The 18,388-nt window shown below is 37.5% G+C and overlaps 1 protein-coding gene across 1 annotated transcript in view; it reads left to right on the top strand.

Annotated features, from left to right (window-relative positions):
- The window catches only part of DCHS2 (dachsous cadherin-related 2), a 298,713-nt gene that overhangs the window by 207,250 nt on the left and 73,075 nt on the right, over positions 1-18,388 (top strand). The window contains exons 11-13 of the mRNA XM_068542087.1: positions 11,881-12,015; positions 12,232-12,334; positions 12,374-12,480. Coding sequence (XP_068398188.1) covers positions 11,881-12,015; positions 12,232-12,334; positions 12,374-12,480 — 345 coding nt within the window. The remainder of the gene's footprint in view (positions 1-11,880; positions 12,016-12,231; positions 12,335-12,373; positions 12,481-18,388) is intronic.

Here is an 18,388-nt window from a genome sequence, read left to right as displayed (position 1 = left end):
GATCTTCAGAGAGATTAATTTAGGGGCTTCTTTAGAAGTTTTTTGGTTTTTTGACTATGACTTGAGCTGCGACTTTAAAGACTCAGCTTATAATTTTCTTTCTGTAACTTCCCATTGCATCCAGAGACAGCCAGTTCACATGATATTCTTTTTACTATCCCATGGCCAAAGTCAGCCCCATTTGGTCCTCTAAGGAATAGAAATCCTTTAATAGTCAGTTCATCACAATCAAACACAGGTGATAATTTAAATGATCATGATACCATTGCAAATGAGAAATTACTAGTGCTCCATTTCCTGTGGGCAGGGAACCCAGCACTGCCTTTAAGGCCAAAGGCATAACCAAATCAATCTCAGAATCCCTAATACCTGGGACCCAATCCTGGTGCCAAGTACCGTATCAATCAGGTGCAGTCAGGAAAACCAGCTATTACAATACAGGCGTTGGAAGGCTGAATAAATGGAAAGGGAATCCTGAAGTAACCCAGAAAAAAATAACTGTAGGAAGCAGCTACCACCCCTAATCCCTGGAAACAAGGAGAAGAGGTTGAGATTATCAGAACCTAGGAAAAAAATGAGAGGAGGGGCCTTGTAGAGCCTGGTCTGAGAGTGCCAAAAGAGACAGAAAGTTGTGAGCAGTTTCTGCACTAGAAGAAATGGCATTGCTGACAGGGAAAATAAGAAAACAGGAAGAAGAAGTCCCATCTGCTCTCCTCTGACCTCAGTCTCCCTCGAGGGTCCCTTTGTGGCAGATTCTAAGAGGGGCTCAGCTGGCAAAGGAGATTCTGCACAGCTGTGGTGTGCAGATTCCCCAGCCCCAGCATCACAGGGCAGAGTGGGGAAGAACAGATTCAGAGCCAAGTCACAACAGTTTAATAACTAGTACACCATGTAAAGGACAGAGTGAGGAGTTGGCAGAGGGAACAGCAACTACAAAGACCCCAACAGAAAGACACTTAGCATGTTCAGAGAGCAGAAGTGAAGCCCGTGGGCCAGGAATATAGTGCAGGAGCAAGTATATGAGAAGAGCTTGAGTCCACATCACATGGGACTTTGTAGACTGCGGTATGGTGTTTGGTTTCTATTTTGAATGCATTCAAACACTTTCTTCCCTCTTACTTGTTAAATCCTATTTATCTTTAGGGTCTAAGCTTATACAGAAAGCAACACATACTCACTCACTTATGTCTTACCATGTGGAATTGTAATTGTCTGCTTACTTCTCTGCATCCAGTGCTACACTATAAGCACTGTGAGAGCAAAGAATGTGTCTTCTTGCCAGCAGTTATATCCTTAGCACCTGGCATGGTATCTTGGCACCTGCTATCACTACCTCTATATGTTTATTGAATAAGATAATAAATGAACAAACTATCTACCTGTGATAAGTCTTCCCTGATCCCCTTCCTCAGTGATTTCTCATATTCCCCCACACCATCTCCCCCACTAGAGGGGAACTCTGAGGACCAAGATAATTACTCATTATTCAATGGTATCTTTCCAGTGCCTGGCATTTGGTAAATGTGCATTGCATAAATAAACACATAAGTGAATGAATCAATCAACCAAATAACTGGAGCTCAATACATATGTGTCATCTGCATATAGGTGGAAACTGAAGCCAGTGAAGTGGGAAAGAGGTGGAATGAATTCCTTCCTTCCTCCTTCCCTCTCCTCTTCTCTCCCTGCCTTCCTCTCTCTCTTTTTGTTCCTTCCTTTCTGTGTTTTTTAACATCAGTCAGCAATATCTGAAGCCAAGAGAAAACAAGTCAACTAAACATGGTCAGTAGATCTTACAACCAGAAGCTTATTGGTGACTGTAGAACGAATAACTAGATATGGCAGTGGTTTCAAGCTAGCTGCAGAGAATCTTTAAAAGATGCTGGCTATAAAGAGGAGGAAAAAAATCTTGTTTCTTACAGCTAAAATATAATTTAAGGAAAAAATATAAATGGGAAAGATTAGCACTGACAGGAAAATTTCAAGAGGGTATTTGAAGAATTACTCTTGCCATTGAGACAGAAAGCAGGAGGTAGAGTTGAATACAGATGTAGAAAGTTGAGGGAGCTTTTTCCCAATGCCTCCATTTTCTCTAGGAAATAGGAAGGGAAGTGATTTGTGAGAGTGAAAAAGGGGGTGGTCGGGTAGAAGACATGAATAGGAGAGGGGTGACCAAGGAGATCTGGAAAGATTACCAGATGACAGTAACATTTCAGTGGCCTCCATCTATGCTTTTGTGAAGTTTTCTCCAGCCCCAGTTATCTGCTGGATATTCCAGGAGGACAGACAGATGGCTGGAATGAATCTGGACTGAGGTTTTGCTGGCCTTCTTTGGTAAAAAGCCACAGTATCTGAGGAAATTTGCAAGGTTGCCAAAGTGTTAATTCATGGGGCTGGACTGAAGAGGAAAAGAAATGAACTGAAGAGGGGTATCCTAGAGTAGGAGAAAGCAAGAAGTCATAAGGCTGTAGGTCTTGAGGTCTAAGAACAGATATATGTATATGTACACACACACACACACACACACACACACACACACACACATCCTTTGGTGTGTTGTAAGTGTATCACTGAATATCTTCAGATCCAGATTTCCAATTTTCTCAGTAAGGTGATGGAATTAGACTCAATAGTCTCTATTTTACATTTATTTTCTTGGTTCTCAAGTTTGATGATGTTGTGTTTGATCTGGAGGATTATAAGTGTGTGAGGAGGAAGAAGCAAGGCACTAATTGAATTCTAAAAGAGCCATAGTATAATACTTTAAATTTAGCTCACATTATTTAAGTTGTGAAGGGTGTGAAGTTTAGAGTGTGAAATCATATATGTGCAAACTACAGTTGTAAATAAAGATCTCATTTATTCTTAATAATATACTAGGAGGATTGAAGGTGAGTAGATTGTTACCTTAGGGATCAAAGCTATATAGAATAATAGAAATGATAAAATCTGAAAGTTCCTAAAACATCAGGAAAGTATTGGATACAAAGGTAAAGCACATTAGAGAATAAGTAGACCAATAGGAGGAAGGGAAACCAAAAAGATTTGAGTTTATGTTTAAGCATGTGAAGACGTTTTCTAGATTTGACAAGTGTTAGGAGTTTAAACTGTATAATATATAATATGTAATATATAATATGTATAATGTGTAATAACATATTATAAATGAGTGGATTATTGAAAAATTAAGGGTCCAAGAATTAAAAGATGCTGTTCTCCATGAAAGCTCCCTGCAGGTAGGGGCCATACCTGTTGGATTCACCACTCTCTCTTTGGCAAACAATACTGTGCTTGGCACCTAGTTATGCTCACCAAATATTTGAGGAACAAAGTAGGTCTAAGTTGGTATAGTCCCCATTTTCATAATGTAGGATGAGATAGGAATAACAAACTTTATCAATCTGGAATTATTAAAAATTCTGTCTTGACCAAAGAGATTAAGATCATTATGAGATCAAAGTAATCACTATGAGTATTAAATAATCATTAATGTAATAATATGCCTAATGACATAATAAATTTTCTGGTGACCTCTGATTATACCATATCAAATATTTTGATCCTGCCTTATTAGACTTTTTTTCAAGGTTACTAAAATGCCTACAGATAATCCCAAATATCCTTTCTCTTTCAAGTGACATAGTAAGAAGTCACGTATATTTATTCTTGTATAAAACTAGCATTATATTCCACTTTTTCCAGCACTCAGTTCTATATTGTATCTACTAGATCACAGCAGATGAAAATTTATTTTTTAAGACAGGCAAGATGGAAATGTGTAATTGAAGTTTTTTGTTAAGTCCAAAGAAGAGTATTTCATCATTTATTAAAGTGTAAATCATATATGCTAAGTACTACGTCTGTACCTAGATTCTTGTCAGTGAAAAAGAGAAAATAGGAAAATGAATGAAAGGAACTTGTGTGAAGTGCAAATAAGCTACAATGTCATGGGATAAACTCGTTCAAGTTAATGGTATGAGAGATCTTCGCACCCAATGATGGAAATGATGTGACACTTTTCTCAGACGGGAAATGAAACCTCAGAAATATAGGAAGAATTATTTCCAAAATGCAGAATAACGTGGTACCACATTTCTCACTCCAGATAACAGACTGAATGCTAAGTAGAAAACAAAATGAACCAAAAATACACACATGAGCGATTCTACATGCTCACCTCCTGTGCTGGAGAATGAACAGAGTAACATAACTGGGCACAAGCTTTTTTGTTTGTTTGCTTGTGTTTATTTATTTATTTTAACATCTTTATTGGAGTATAATTGCTTTACAATGGTGTGTTAGTTTCTGCTTTATAACAAAGTGAATCAGTTATACATATACATATGTCCCCATATCCCTTCCCTCTTGCAACTCCCTCCCTCCCACCCTCCCTATCCCACCCCTCTAGGTGGTCACAAAACACCGAGCTGATCTCCCTGTGCTATGCGGCTGCTTCCCACTAGCTATCAGTTTTACATTTGGTAGTGTATATATATGTCCATGCCACTCTCTCACTTTGTGCCAGCTTACCCTTCCCCCTCCCCATATCCTCAAGTCCATTCTCTAGTAGGTCTGCGTCTCTATTCCCGTCTTGCCCCTAGGTTCTTCATGAACATTTTTTTTCTAAGATTCCATAGATATGTGTTAGCATACGGTATTTATTTTTCTCTTTCTGACTTACTTCACCCTGTATCACAGACTCTAGGTCCATCCACCTCACTACAAATAACTCAGTTTCGTTTCTTTCTATGGCTGAGTAATATTCTATTCTATATATGTGCGACATCTTCTTAATCCATTCATCTGTTGATGGACACTTAGGTTGCTTCCATGTCCTGGCTATTGTAAATAGAGCTGCAAAGAACATTGTGGTACATGACTCTTTGAATTATAGTTTTCTCAGGGTATATGCCCAGTAGTGGGATTGCTGGGTCGTATGGTAGTTCTATTTTTAATTTTTTAAGGAACCTCCATACTGTTCTCCATAGTGGCTGTATCAATTTACATTCCCACCAACAGTGCAAGAGGGTTCCCTTTTCTCCAAACCCTCTTCAGCATTTATTGTTTGTAGATTTTTTTGATGATGGCCATTCTAACTGGTGTGAGATGATATCTCATTGTAGTTTTGATTTGCATTTCTCTAATGAATAATGATGTTGAGCATTCTTTCATGTGTTTGTTGGCAATCTGTATATCTTCTTTGGAGAAATGTCTATTTAGGTCTTCTGCCCATTTTTGGATTGGGTTGCTTGTTTTTTTGATATTGAGCTGCATGACCTGCTTGTAAATTTTGAAGATTAATCCTTTGTGAGTTGCTTCATTTGCAAATATTTTCTCCCATTCTGAGGGTTGTCTTTTGGTCTTCTTTATGGTTTCCTTTGCTGAGCAAAAGCTGTTAAGCTTCATTAGGCCCCATTTGTTTATTTTTGTTTTTATTTCCATTTCTCTAGGAGGTAGGTCACAAAGGATCTTGCTGTGATTTATGTCATGGAGTGTTCTGCCTATGTTTTCCTCTAAGAGTTTAATAGTGTCTTGCCTTACGTTTAGGTCTTTAATCCATTTTGAGTTTATTTTTGTGTATGGTGTTAAGGAGTGTTCTAATTTCATTCTTTTACATGTAGCTGTCCAGTTTTCCCAGCACCACTTATTGAAGAGGCTGTCTTTCCTCCACAGTATATTCTTGCCTCCTTTTTCAAAGATAAGGTGACCATATGTGCATGGGTTTATCTCTGGGATTTCTATCCTGTTCTATTGATCTATATTTCTGTTTTTGTACCAGTACCCTACTGTGTTGATTACTGTAGCTTTGTAGTATAGTCTGAAGTCCAGGAGCCTGATTTCTCCAGCTCCGTTTTTCTTTCTCAAGATTGCTTTGGCTATTCGGGGTCTTTTGTGTTTCCATACAAATTGTGAGATTTTTTGTTCTAGTTCTGTGAAAAATGCCAGTGGTAGTTTGATAGGGATTGCATTGAATCTGTAGATTGCTTTGGGTAGTAGAGTCATTTTTGCAATGTTGATTCTTCCAATCTGAGAACATGGTATATCTCTCCATCTATTTGTATCATGTTTAATTTCTTTCATCAGTGTCTTATAATTTTCTGCATACAGGTATTTTGTCTACTTAGGTACGTTTATTCCTAGATAATTTATTCTTTTTGTTTCAGTGGTAAATGGGAGCGTTTTCTTAATTTCACTTTCAGATTTTTCATCATTAGTATATAGGAATGCAAGAGATTTCTTTGCATTAATTTTGTATCTTGCTACTTTACCAAATTCATTGATTAGCTCTAGTAGTTTTCTGGTAGCACGTTTAGGATTCTCTATGTGTAGTATCATGTCATCTGCAAACAGTGACAGTTTTACTTCTTCTTTTCCGATTTGGATTCCTTTTATTTCTTTTTCTTCTCCGATTGCTGTGGCTAAAACTTCCAAAACTATGTTGAATAATAGTGGTGAGAGTGGGCAACCTTGTCTTTTTCCTAATATTAGTGGAAATGTTTTCAGTTTTTCACCGTTGAGGACGATGTTGGCTGTGGGTTTGTCCTATATGGCCTTTATTATGTTGAGGAAAGTTCCCTCTATGCCTACGTTCTGGAGGGTTTTTGTCATAAATGGGTGTTGAATTTTGTCGAAAGCTTTCTCTGCATCTATTGAGATGATCATATGTTTTTTTCTCCTTCAATTTGTTAATATGGTGTTTCACATTGATTGATTTGCATATATTGAAGAATCCTTGCATTTTTGGGATAATTCCCACTTCATCGTGGTGTATGATCCTTTTAATGTCCTGTTAGATTCTGTTTCCCAGTATTTTGTTGAGGATATTTGCATCCATGTTTATCAGTGATATTGGCCTCTAGTTTTCTTTCTTTGTGACATCTTTGTCTGGCTTTGGTATCAGGGTGATGTTGGCCTCGTAGAATGTGTTTGGGAGTGTTCCTCCCTCTGCTATATTTTGGTAGAGTTTGAGAAGGATAGGTGTTAGCTCTTCTCTAAATGTTTGATAGAATTCACCTGTGAAGCTATCTGGTCCTGGACTTTTGTTTGTTGGAAGATTTTTATTCACAGTTTCAATTTCAGTGCTTGTGATTGGTCTGTTCATATTTTCTATTTCTTCCTGGTTCAGTCTTGGAAGGTTGTGCATTTCTGAGAATTTGCCCATTTCTTCCAGGTTGTCCATTTTATTGGCATATAGTTGCTTGTAGTAATCTCTCATGACTCTTTGTATTTTTGCAGTGTCAGTTGTTACTTCTCCTTTTTCATTTCTAATTCTATTGATTTGAGTCTTCTCCCTTTTTTTCGTGATGAGTCTGGCTACTGGTTTATTAATTTTTTTATCTTCCCAAAGAACCAGCTTTTAGTTTTATTGATCTTTGCTATAGTTTCCTTCCTTTCTTTTTCATTTATTTCTGATCTGATCTTTATGATTACTTTCCTTCTGCTAACTTTGGGTTTTTTTTTTTTTTCTTCTGTCTCTAATTGCTGTAGGTGTAAGGTTAGGTTGTTTATTTGAGATGTTTCTTGTTTCTTAAGGTAGGATGGTATTGCTATAAACTTCCCTCTTAGAACTGATTTTGCTTCATCCCATAGGTTTTGGGTCGTCGTGTTTTCATTGTCATTTGTTTCTAGGTATTTTTTGATTTCCTCTTTGATTTCTTCAGTGATCTCTTGGGTATTAAGTAGTGTATTGATTAGCCTCCATTTGTTTGTTTTTTTCTTACAGATTTTTTCCTGTAATTGATATCTATTCTCATAGCGTTATGGTCGGAAAAGATACTTTGTATGATTTCAATTTTCTTAAATTTACCAGGGCTTGACTTGTGACCCAAGATATGATCTATCCTGGAGAGTGTGCCATGAACACTTGAGAAGAAAGTGTATTCTGTTGTTTTTGGGTGGACTGTCCTATAAATATCAATTAATTCCATCTTGTTTAATGTATCATTTAAAGCTTGTGTGTCCTTATTTATTTTCATGTTGGATGATCTGTCCATTGGTGAAAGAGGGTGTTAAAGTCCCCTACTATGAATGTGTTACTGTCGATTTCCCCTTTTATGGCTGTTACTATTTGCCTTATGTATTGAGGTGCTCCTATGTTGGGTGCATAAATATTTACAATTGTTATAAATTGTAAATGTATAACATTTCTTCTTCTTGGATTTCTTCTTCTTGGATTGATCCCTTGATCATTATGTAGTGTCCTTCTTTGCCACTTGTAATATTCTTTGTTTTAAAGTCTTTTCTGTCTGATATGAGAATTGCTACTCCAGCTTTCTTTTGGTTTCCATTTGCATGGAATATCTTTTTCCATCCCCTCACTTTCAGTCTGTATGTGTCCCTAGGTCTGTAGTGGGTTTCTTGTAAACAGCATATCTATGGGTCTTGTTTTTGTATCATTTCAGCCAGTCTATGTTTTTTGGTTGGAGCATTTAATCTTTTACTTTTAAGGTAATTATTGATATGTATTTCCTATTACCATTATCTTAATTGTTTTGGGTTTGTTACTGTAGGTCTTTTCCTTCTCTTGTTTTTCCTGCCTAGAGAAGTTCCTTTAGCATTTGTTGTTAAGCTGGTCTTGTGGTGCTGAATTCTCTTAGCTTTTGCTTGTCTGTAAAGCTTTTAATTTCTCCATCAAATCTGAATGAGATCCTTGCTGTGTAGAGTAATCTTGGTTGTAGGCTTTTCCCCTTCATCACTTGAAATGTGTCCTGCCACTCCCTTCTGGCTTGCAGAGTTTCTACTGAAAGTTCAGCTGTTAACTTTATGGGGATTCCCTTGTATGTTTTTCATTGATTTTCCCTTGCTGTTTTTAATATTTTTTCTTTGTATTTAATTTTTGATAGTTTGATTAATATGTGTCTTGGCGTTTCTCTTGGATTTATCCTGTATCAGACTCTCTGTGCTTCCTGGACTTGATTAACTATATCCTTTCCCATATTAGGGAAAATTTTAACTATAATCCCTCAAATATTTTCTCAGTCCCTTTTTTTTTCTCTTCTTCTTCTGGGGCCCCTATAATTCAAATGTTGGTGTGTTTAATGTTGTCCCAGAAGTCTCTGAGACTGTCCTCAATTCTTTTAATTGTTTTTTCTTTATTCTGCTCTGCAGTAGTTATTTCCACTATTTTATCTTCCAGGTTAGTTATCCGTTCTTCTGCTTCAGTTATTCTGCTATTGATCCCTTCCAGAGAAGTTTTAATTTCATTTATTGTGTTGTTCTTCAGTGTTTGTTTTCTCCTTAGTTCTTCTAGGTCCTTGTTAAACATTTCTTGTATTTTCTCCATTCTATTTCCAAGATTTTGGATCATCTTTACTATCATTATTCTGAATTCTTTTTCAGGTAGACTGCCTATTTCCTCTTCATTTGTTAGGTGTGGTGGGTTTTTACATTGCTCCTTCATCTGCTGTGTGTTTCTTTGTCTTCTCATTTTTCTTAACTTACTGTGTTTGGGGTCTCCTTTTTGCAGGCTGCAATTTTGTAGTTCCCATTGTTTTTGGTGGCTAAGATTGGTTCAGTTGGTTGTGTAGGCTTCCTGGTGGAGGGGACTAGTGCCCGTGTTCTGGTGGATGAGGCTGGATCTTGTCTTTCTGGTGAGCAGTTCCACGTCTGGTGGTGTGTTTTGGGGTGTGTGTGGCCTTATTATGATTTTAGGCAGCCTCTCTGCTAATGGGTAGGGTTGTGTTCCTGTCTTGGTAGTTGTTTGGCATAGGGTGTCCAGCACTGGAGCTTGTTGATTGTTTAGTGGAGATGGGTCTTGGCATTGAGATGGCGATCTCTGGAATATTTTCACCATTTGATATTACGTGGAGCTGGGAGGTCTTTTGTGGACCAGTGTCCTGAACTTGGCTCTCCCACCTTTGAGGCACAGCCCTGACTCCTGGCTGGAGCACCAAGAGCCTGTCATACACATGGCTCAGAATAAAAGGGAGAAAAATGAAAGAAAGAAAGACAGAAAGAGAAAGAAAATAAAATGAAATAAAGTTATTAAAATACAAAATAATTATTAAAAAAATTTTTTAAAGTAATTTAAAAAAAAAAAAGAAAAAAGAAGAGAGCAACTAAACCAAAAAACAAGACCACCAATGATACCAAACACTAAAAACTATACTAAAAAGAAAACAAAAACAAAAACGGACACACAGAACCCTAGGACAAATGGTAAAAGCAAAGCTATACAGACAAAATCACTCATGGAAGCATACACATACACACTTACAAAGAAAGAAAAAGGGAAAAGGATATATATATTGTTGCTCCCAAAGTCCACCTCCTCAATTTGGGATGATTCGTTGTCTATTCAGGTATTCCACAGATGCAGGGTACATCAAGTTGATTGTGTAGATTTATTCCACTGCTCCTGGGGCTGCTGGGAGAAATTTCCCTTTCTCTTCTTTGTTCTCTCAGCTCCTGGGATTCAGCTTTAGATTTGACCCTGCCTCTGCGTGTAGGTCGCCTGAGGGTGTCTGTTCTTTGCTCACACAGGACGGGGTTAAGGGAGCATCTGCTTCAGGCGCTCTGGCTCACTCTGGCCTGGGGGAGGGAGTGGTATGGAGTTTGGGGCAAGCTTGAGGTGGCAGAGGCCGGCATGACGTTTCACCAGCCTGAGGTGTGCCATGTGTTCTCCCAGAGAAGTTGTCCCTGGATCACGGGACCCTGCAGTGGCGGGTTGCACAGATTCCTGGGAGGGGAAGTGTGGATAGTGACCTGTGCTTGCACACAGGCTTCTTGGTGGCGGCAGCAGCAGCCTTAGCGTCTCATGCCCGTCTCTGGGGTCCGCGCTGATTGCCGTGGCTCATGCCCGTCTCTGGAGCTCCTTTAAGCGGTGCTCTTAATCCCCTCTCCTCACACACCAGGAAACACAGAGGCAAGAAAATGTCTCTTGCCTCATCGGCAGCTCCAGACTTTTTCCTGGACTCCCTCCAAGCTAGCTGTGATGCACTAGCCTCCTTCAGGCTGTGTTCACGCAGCCAACCCCAGTCCTCTCCCTGGGATCCAACCTCCGAAGCCCGAGCCTCAGCTCCTAGCCCCCGCCCTGGCAGGTGAGCAGACAAGCCTCTCGGGCTGGTGAGTGCTGGTTGGCACTGATCCTCTGTGCAGGAATCTCTCCACTTTGACCTCCGCACCCCTGTTGCTGTGCTCTCCTCCATGGCTCCAAAGCTTTCCCCCCTCTGCCACCCACAGTCTCTGCCCACGAAGGGTCTTCCTAGTGTGTGGAGAACTTTCCTCCTTCACAGCTCTCTCCCACTGGTGCAGGTCCTGTCCCTAGTCTTTTGTCTCTGTGTTTTTTTGTTTTTTTTTTCTTTTGCCCTACCCAGGTACGTGTGGAGTTTCTTGCCTTTTGGGAGGTCTAAGGTCTTCTGCCAGCGTTCAGTAGGTGTTCTGTAGGAGTTGTTCCACATGTAGATGTATTTCTGATATATTTGTGGGGAGGAGGGTGATCTTCATGTGTTACTCTTCCTCAATCTTGAAGCTCTTTGGGCACAAGCTTTTAAACAGAGGGTCCACCTACAAAACTTGTCATTTGCCCTACAAGCTTATAATGATGCCATTAAATCACAATCGGGTGTTAGCAGGAGTAATTAGGAATATGTTGTAGGGTTGCACACTCATAAGAAATTTTTTATGGGAGGGAGAAAATCTTAAGCATTCACTGTGGGAAGGATTTTTGAAAATCCAGCATTTCAGCCCTGAAGGCTTTTATTTAGCAAGAACAGCCAAAAGAGTTGTTTTAAATTTTTGTTTTTGTTTCTGACTTTAATTTGAAGGTTACGTGTCTTGCCTTTTTTATCTATGGCCTTAATTGTTCATAGGAAAAAGGAGAAGAGACAGATGGATTCCAAGGGGATAATGGCTGAGTTTTTCCTCTATATTTTCCTTTAGGAATCAATTCTAAGCTTCAGTTTGAAATCATGCCAGGCGCTTTATTCGGGTTGTTCGAGATAAATTCTGACACTGGGGAGGTGGTGACAACCACCACACTTGACAGAGAAGTTCAGGAAGTCCTCACCCTTCAAGGTAAGGGACCTCTTGACTGTGCTAAACAAACAAAAACAAAAATAGGCAGCAGGCCATTGAGAGGTGAAATTTTACATTTCAGTAAGTTGTCTTTAAATAAAATATTATTGCCCCAATGCTACCCGGTTAATTTGGTCTGTTGCTGTCTGGTTAGGGCAGCATATTTTAGGTATGAATTAATGGCCACCATCTGTGCCGTCTTTTGTTCCTTGTCAGTACTTGTACGTGATGGGGGAGCCCCTGCTCTGTCTGGGACTACAACAATTCTCTGCACTGTGGGAGATGAAAACGATCATGCACCGGAGATTATTGTCCCCAGGCATGACATTGATCATGCACCGGAGATTATTGTCCCCAGGCATGACATTGAGGTTCTGGAAAACCAAGAGCCAGGGCTTGTCTACACTGTTTTGGCCTCTGATATGGATGCTGGCAATAACGGAGCCGTCAGGTATCACATAATTGGTAAGTATTATCTTTATTTAAATCCCCCCCTCCCCAGGATACCAACTCGGTTGACACACACTTCATGGAATGCATTCAGCATTTGGTATCTAGTGCAGTGTCTACAGAACTCACACCTGCTAAGAACTGATTGGTGCCCTGGGTCTCCTCTCCTCCTCCCCACAGCCACCCTGATCCAGTGCCCTCCAAACTCCTCAAAAATCTGCCCTTGACAACTCTCACTGTTAGTAATCCACTAATATTAGTGCATGTACAGATGGAACAGATAGGTTTTTTTTCTATTTTCACTTTTTTCTATTTTCACTTCTCTCGTATGATCACTTATTTTTATTATTTTGAGCAGTCAAGACTTTCTTTCAGGCCTAGAGGACATGAGTAGAAAAACAATTCCCAGATCTGCAGACCAATGAAACACTTCAGATCTACAACAATACCCCAGAGATCAAAGTCTTTAGGAACTTCTACACTAGAAGATAATTTTGTAATATTGTTCCCTTCAGATGAGAAACATAAGGTTTCTGGCAGAATAATGTTAACATTAGCATGGCAAGCTTGAGAAGGCCACATCTTATTCACCTGAAAAAAAGTGAAGAATCCAATTTTTAGCACATGTCAGAGTACACATGAAATGATATGAGATGAGGCTAGAGTAATGTTTCAGAGACTGCTTCTGATGAAGGGAAGCTGTTTAATAAAAAGAGCTTTAAGACTAGCTTCTGGAAGTTATCACTCTCTATTTACTAAAAATCCTATAACCAAACCATGTTTTCTATGTACCACCCATTTTACTCCAAAATGAGAATAGTTTTATTGTCTTTTTCCCTGATTATAAAATGATATATGATTGTAGAATATATATACAATTTATGAAAAACAAAATAGTAAGCAAAAATCTTATATCTTGCAGAGATAAGTAACTTGATATTTTTGAAAAACACTTTTCCATGAACCTCAGAGAATGCAGTCACCAATCTTACACTATTGAATAATTTATGTATGCTATTTCGTTATCTCATTTTAAAACCAATATACTGTATAAATGATTCATGTCAGTGAATATACACATATATTAGCATTTCTAGTATGCATATGTATAACATCATTTATCTCACTCATCCCCATTTATGCTAATTTAATTATTGAACAGTCTACTATTATAAAAATGCTGTAGTGAACACACCCAACTACTTCCTTATGATAAATGTAACTGGATTATCATGTCCAAGGACATATCTATCTTAAATGTTTACACATATTTCATATTACCATCCAAAAGAATGATACTCCCTCAAAGTAACTTTGAGGAGCCCAATTTTAAGAATAAGGCCAATTCTTACCTCTTTCTTACTGTTGCAGTGGAATAGATGATTTTCCTCCTCTGTAAACTCTACCTGTTTTCTAGAACTTCTCAAACCAATTGTGGTTAAGGACCAGGGTTTGTGTTTTTTGAAATTTCCAATCTGTTGTGACTGATACTTTTGTAAAATCCAGTAAATATAAATTACTGGGAGAAAAAATCAAAGGCATACAAAATGCAAGCCCCAGTTTTTAAAAACTATTACTGTATTATGGAGACATAAGATTATTCTCTCATGTTGCTATAAAATTTTCTAAATGCTTACTGTTAATTTCTTTGTATTTATCTTGTTGAGGACCAGCTACAAATAATCCTCAGACAGCACCTGTCCCCTCTCACAGCATCAAGGACATTCATTTTGACCATTCACTTCCCTTTCCCAAATGGTCAACAGTTCCTCTCTACTGGCTTTTCCCATCAGTATTTCCCATCTTGAAAAGCATAGATGTCTCCCTTCACTCACTGTCTCTTTTCCTTCACAAACAAACTTCTTAAAAATTGTTGTCTACACTCTGGTTGCTGTGTCTTTACTTTCATTTCTTAGCCTGCTGTAAAATGTGTTCCACTGAAGTCACTCCACCGAAACTACCCTTTCCAGAGACATAAAAGATCCCATTGTTGCCAAATGCGTTGGATCTTTTTCAGTTCTTAATTTAATTGTATTGCTTTGTGTCTTTGTGCACCATGCCCTGGACACTTGGTCTCACCTTGACTTCAGAAAGCCACTTACTTTCTTTTGGTCCTTCATCTGTCTTTCTAGACAAGTCTTCCCAGTGTCCTTGTTCTTCTGGTGGTTCTCTGACTTGTCAGAGTTTTCTGGATCTTTTTGACATTTCTTTTCTCATAGACACACTCTTTCTGGTCATTTCGTCCAGTTCCTGTCTTCAGCTACCACTGGACCTCAATATCTCCCTATCTTGACTGTACCCTAGATCTAAATCCCATTAAAGGACATTTTAAAAATTGAAGTATAGTAGACTTACAGTTGCAGATGTACAACATAATAATTCAATGTTTTTATAGATTATGCTCCATACAAAGTTATTATAAAATATTGAGTATTCCCAGTGCTGTGCATTACATCCTTGTAACTTATTTTATACCTAGTAGTTTGTACCCATGATTCCCCTTCACCCACTTTGCCCCTCTCCATGACTCCCAATACTATGTTAAATAGAAGTGATGAGAGTGGGAATGCTTGTCTTATTCCTGATCTTAGAGGAAAAGTTTTCAGCTTTTCAATGTTGAGTTTGATGTCAGCTGTGGGCTTGTCATGTATGGCCTTTATTATGTTGAGGTATGTTTCATCTTTACCAACTTTGATAAGAGATTTTATCATAAATGGATGTTGAGTTCTGCCAAATGCTTTTTCTATGTCAAATGAGATGATCATATGGCTTTTATCCTCCCCTTTTTTGGTGTGGTGTAACACCTTGATTGATTTGCAGATATTGAACCATCCTTGCATCCCTGGAATGAATTTCAATTGATCATGATTAAAAATCCTTTTTATGTATTGTTGAATTTAGTTTGCTAATATTTTTGTTGAGGGTTTTGCATTATGTTCATCAGGAATATTGGCCTGGTAATTTATTTTTGTAGTGTCTTTGTCTGGTTTTGATATTAGGGCTTCATAGAATGAGTTTGGAAGTGTTCCCTTCTCTTCAGTTTTTGGTATAGTTTGGGAAAGATAGGTATTAACTCTTCCTTAAGTGTTTGATAGAAACCCTCAAATTCTGGTCTGGTCCTACTCTGATTTGTTGGGAGTTTTTTGATTATTGATTCAATTTCATTACTTCATTCTTGGAAGTGTGTCTGTTTCTAGGCATTCTTCCATTTCTTCTAAGTTGTCCAGTTTGCTGCTGTATAACTGTCAATAGTATTCTCTTATGATTGTATTTCTGTGATATCAGTGGTAATTTCTCCTCTTTCATTTCTAATTTTATTTATTTAGACTTTCTCTTCTTTCCTTGATGAGTCTGGCTAACAGTTTTATCAATTTTGTTTATCTTTAAAAAAAAACAGCTCTTAGTTTCACTGAGCTTTTCTTTTTTCTTTTTGGTCTCTATTTTATTTACTTCTGCTCTCATCTTTATTATTTCCTTCCTTCTGTGGACTTTGGGCTTTGTACTTCTTTTTCTAGTTCCTTTAGATGGAAAGTTAGGTTGTTTATTTAAGATTTTTCTCATTTCTTGAGTTAGACCTGAATTACTATAAACTTCCCTCTTAGAACTGCTTTTGCTGTGTCCCATAGATTTTGGAAAGTTGTGTTTTTTTCTTCATTCATCTCAAGGTATTTTTTTTTTATTTCCTCTTTGATTTCTTTGTTGACCCATTGCTTTTTTAGTAGTATGTTGTTTAGTCTCCACATGTTTGTGTGTTTTCCAGTTTCCTTCCTGTAATTGATTTCTAGTTTCATACCACTGTGGTCAGAAAAGATGCATGCCTGATATGATTTCAATCTTCTTAAATGTATTGAAGATTTTTTTTTTGTGGCCTAGCATGTGATCTGTCCTGGAGAATGTTCTATGTGCACTTGAAAAGAATGTGTTTTCTGCTGTTTTTAATGGAATGTTTTGTAGATATCTATTAACTCCTTCTGATCTACTGTGTCATTTAATGTGTCCCTTATTGATTTCTGTCTGGATGATCTGTTCATTTATGTAAATGGGGTATTAAAGTTCTCTATTGTTATTGTATTTCTGTCAGTTTCTCCCTTTATGTGTGTTAATATTTGCTTTATATAGGTAGGTGCTCTTGTACTAGGTGCATTTATGTTTATGAATGTTATATCTTCTTGGATTGACCCATTTATATGATGCCCTTCTTTGTTTTTGTTATTAACTTTGTTTTAAAGTCTATTTTGTCTGATATGTGTATCGTTATCCCAGCTTTCTTTTCATTTCCATTTGCATGGAGTATCTTTTTCCATCTTTTTACTTTCAGGTGAACGTGTCTTTAGATCTGAAGTGAGTCTCTTGTAGGCAGCATATAGATGGGTTTGTTTTCTTATCCATTCAGCCACCCTATGTCCTGTGATTGGAGTATTTAATCTATTTACATAAAGTAATTATTCACAGATATGTACTTACTGCCATATTGTTACTTGTTTTCTGGTTGTTTTTATAATTCTTCTCTGTTCTTTTCTTGTTCCTTTAGTCTATTCCCTTGCAGTTTAACTATTCTCTTTAGTTTTATGTTTGGGTTCTTTTCTCTTTGTTTTTTGTATATCCATTGGAGATTTTTGATTTGTGGTTACCATGAGGTTCATATATATCAATTACATATAGTTGTTTTAAACTGATAGTGTTTAAGTTCAAACACATCCTAAAAGCTTTACATTTTTCACTCCACTCCCAACACGCTTTATGTTTTGGTGTCATATTTTACATCTTTATTTATATCCCTTCAGTGTTTATCATAGTTATTGTTGATTTTATAATTTTTATCTTTTAACCTTTGTACTAGCTTATTTAAGTGGTTGATTCACTGCCTTTACTATATATTTATATTTATCAGTGAGATTTCTTTTCTTCACATCTTAAAAAAAAATTTTTTTTATAGCCTTTTCTTTTTCACTTAAAGAAGACACTTTAACATTTCTTGTAAGGCCAATTTAGTGGTAACAACCTCTTTTAGTTTTTGCTTGTCTGGGAAACTCTTTATCTCTCCTTCAATTCTGAATAATAACCTTGCTGGGTAGAGTGTTCTTGGTTGTAGGGTCTTTCCTTTCAGCACTTTAAGTATGTCTTGTTACTCCCTCTGGCTTGCAAGATTTCTGCTAAAAAGTCAGCTAATATTTATCGTGGTTCCCTTGTATGTGACTCTGTTTTTCTCTTCCTGTCTTTAAATTCTGTCATTCACTCTTTAACTTTTTCCATTTTAATTATGAAATGACTTAGTGTGAGTCTCTTTGGGTTCATCTTCTTTAGGCCTCTCTGTGATTTTTGGACCTGGATACATTTCCTTTTCAGGTTAGTGATGTTTTCAGCTATAATTACATCAAATATGCTTTCTGCCCCTTTTTTCTCTCTCTTCCTCTCTGACCCCTATAACACAAATGTTAGTATGCTTGATATTGTTCTAGAGGTCCCTTAAATAATCCTTATTAAACTTTTTTTCTTTTTGCTGCTCTGATAGGGTGATTTCCACTATTCTGTCTTCTAGGTCGTTTATGTGTTCCTCTGTATCACCTAATCTGCTGTTAATTCCTTCTAGTGTATTTCTCCTTTCAGTTATTGTATTCTTCAGTTCTAATTGGCTCTTTTTTATATTTTCTAGTTCTTTGTTGAAGTTCTCACTGTATTCCTCTATTCTTTTCCTAAGTTTGGTGAACATTTTTATGACTATTGTTTTGAACCCTTTATCAGGTAAATTACTTATCTCTGTTTCATTAGGCTTCCCTCCTCCCCATCCCAGTGTTTTATATTGCTCTTTGCTTTAGAACATGTTCTTGTGTCTTCTCATTTTGTTTGACTCTCTATGACTTTCTTCTCATTTTGTTTGTTTGTCTCTATGAAATTAGGTAAAACATACCCTTCTAGGTCTTGA

The sequence above is a fragment of the Eschrichtius robustus genome, chromosome 4, assembly GCF_028021215.1.
Source record: "Eschrichtius robustus isolate mEscRob2 chromosome 4, mEscRob2.pri, whole genome shotgun sequence".
Taxonomy (NCBI): Eukaryota; Metazoa; Chordata; class Mammalia; order Artiodactyla; family Eschrichtiidae; genus Eschrichtius; species Eschrichtius robustus.
The sequence above is the reverse complement of the archived record's forward strand: the minus strand, read 5'-3'. Positions and strand labels throughout refer to the sequence as shown.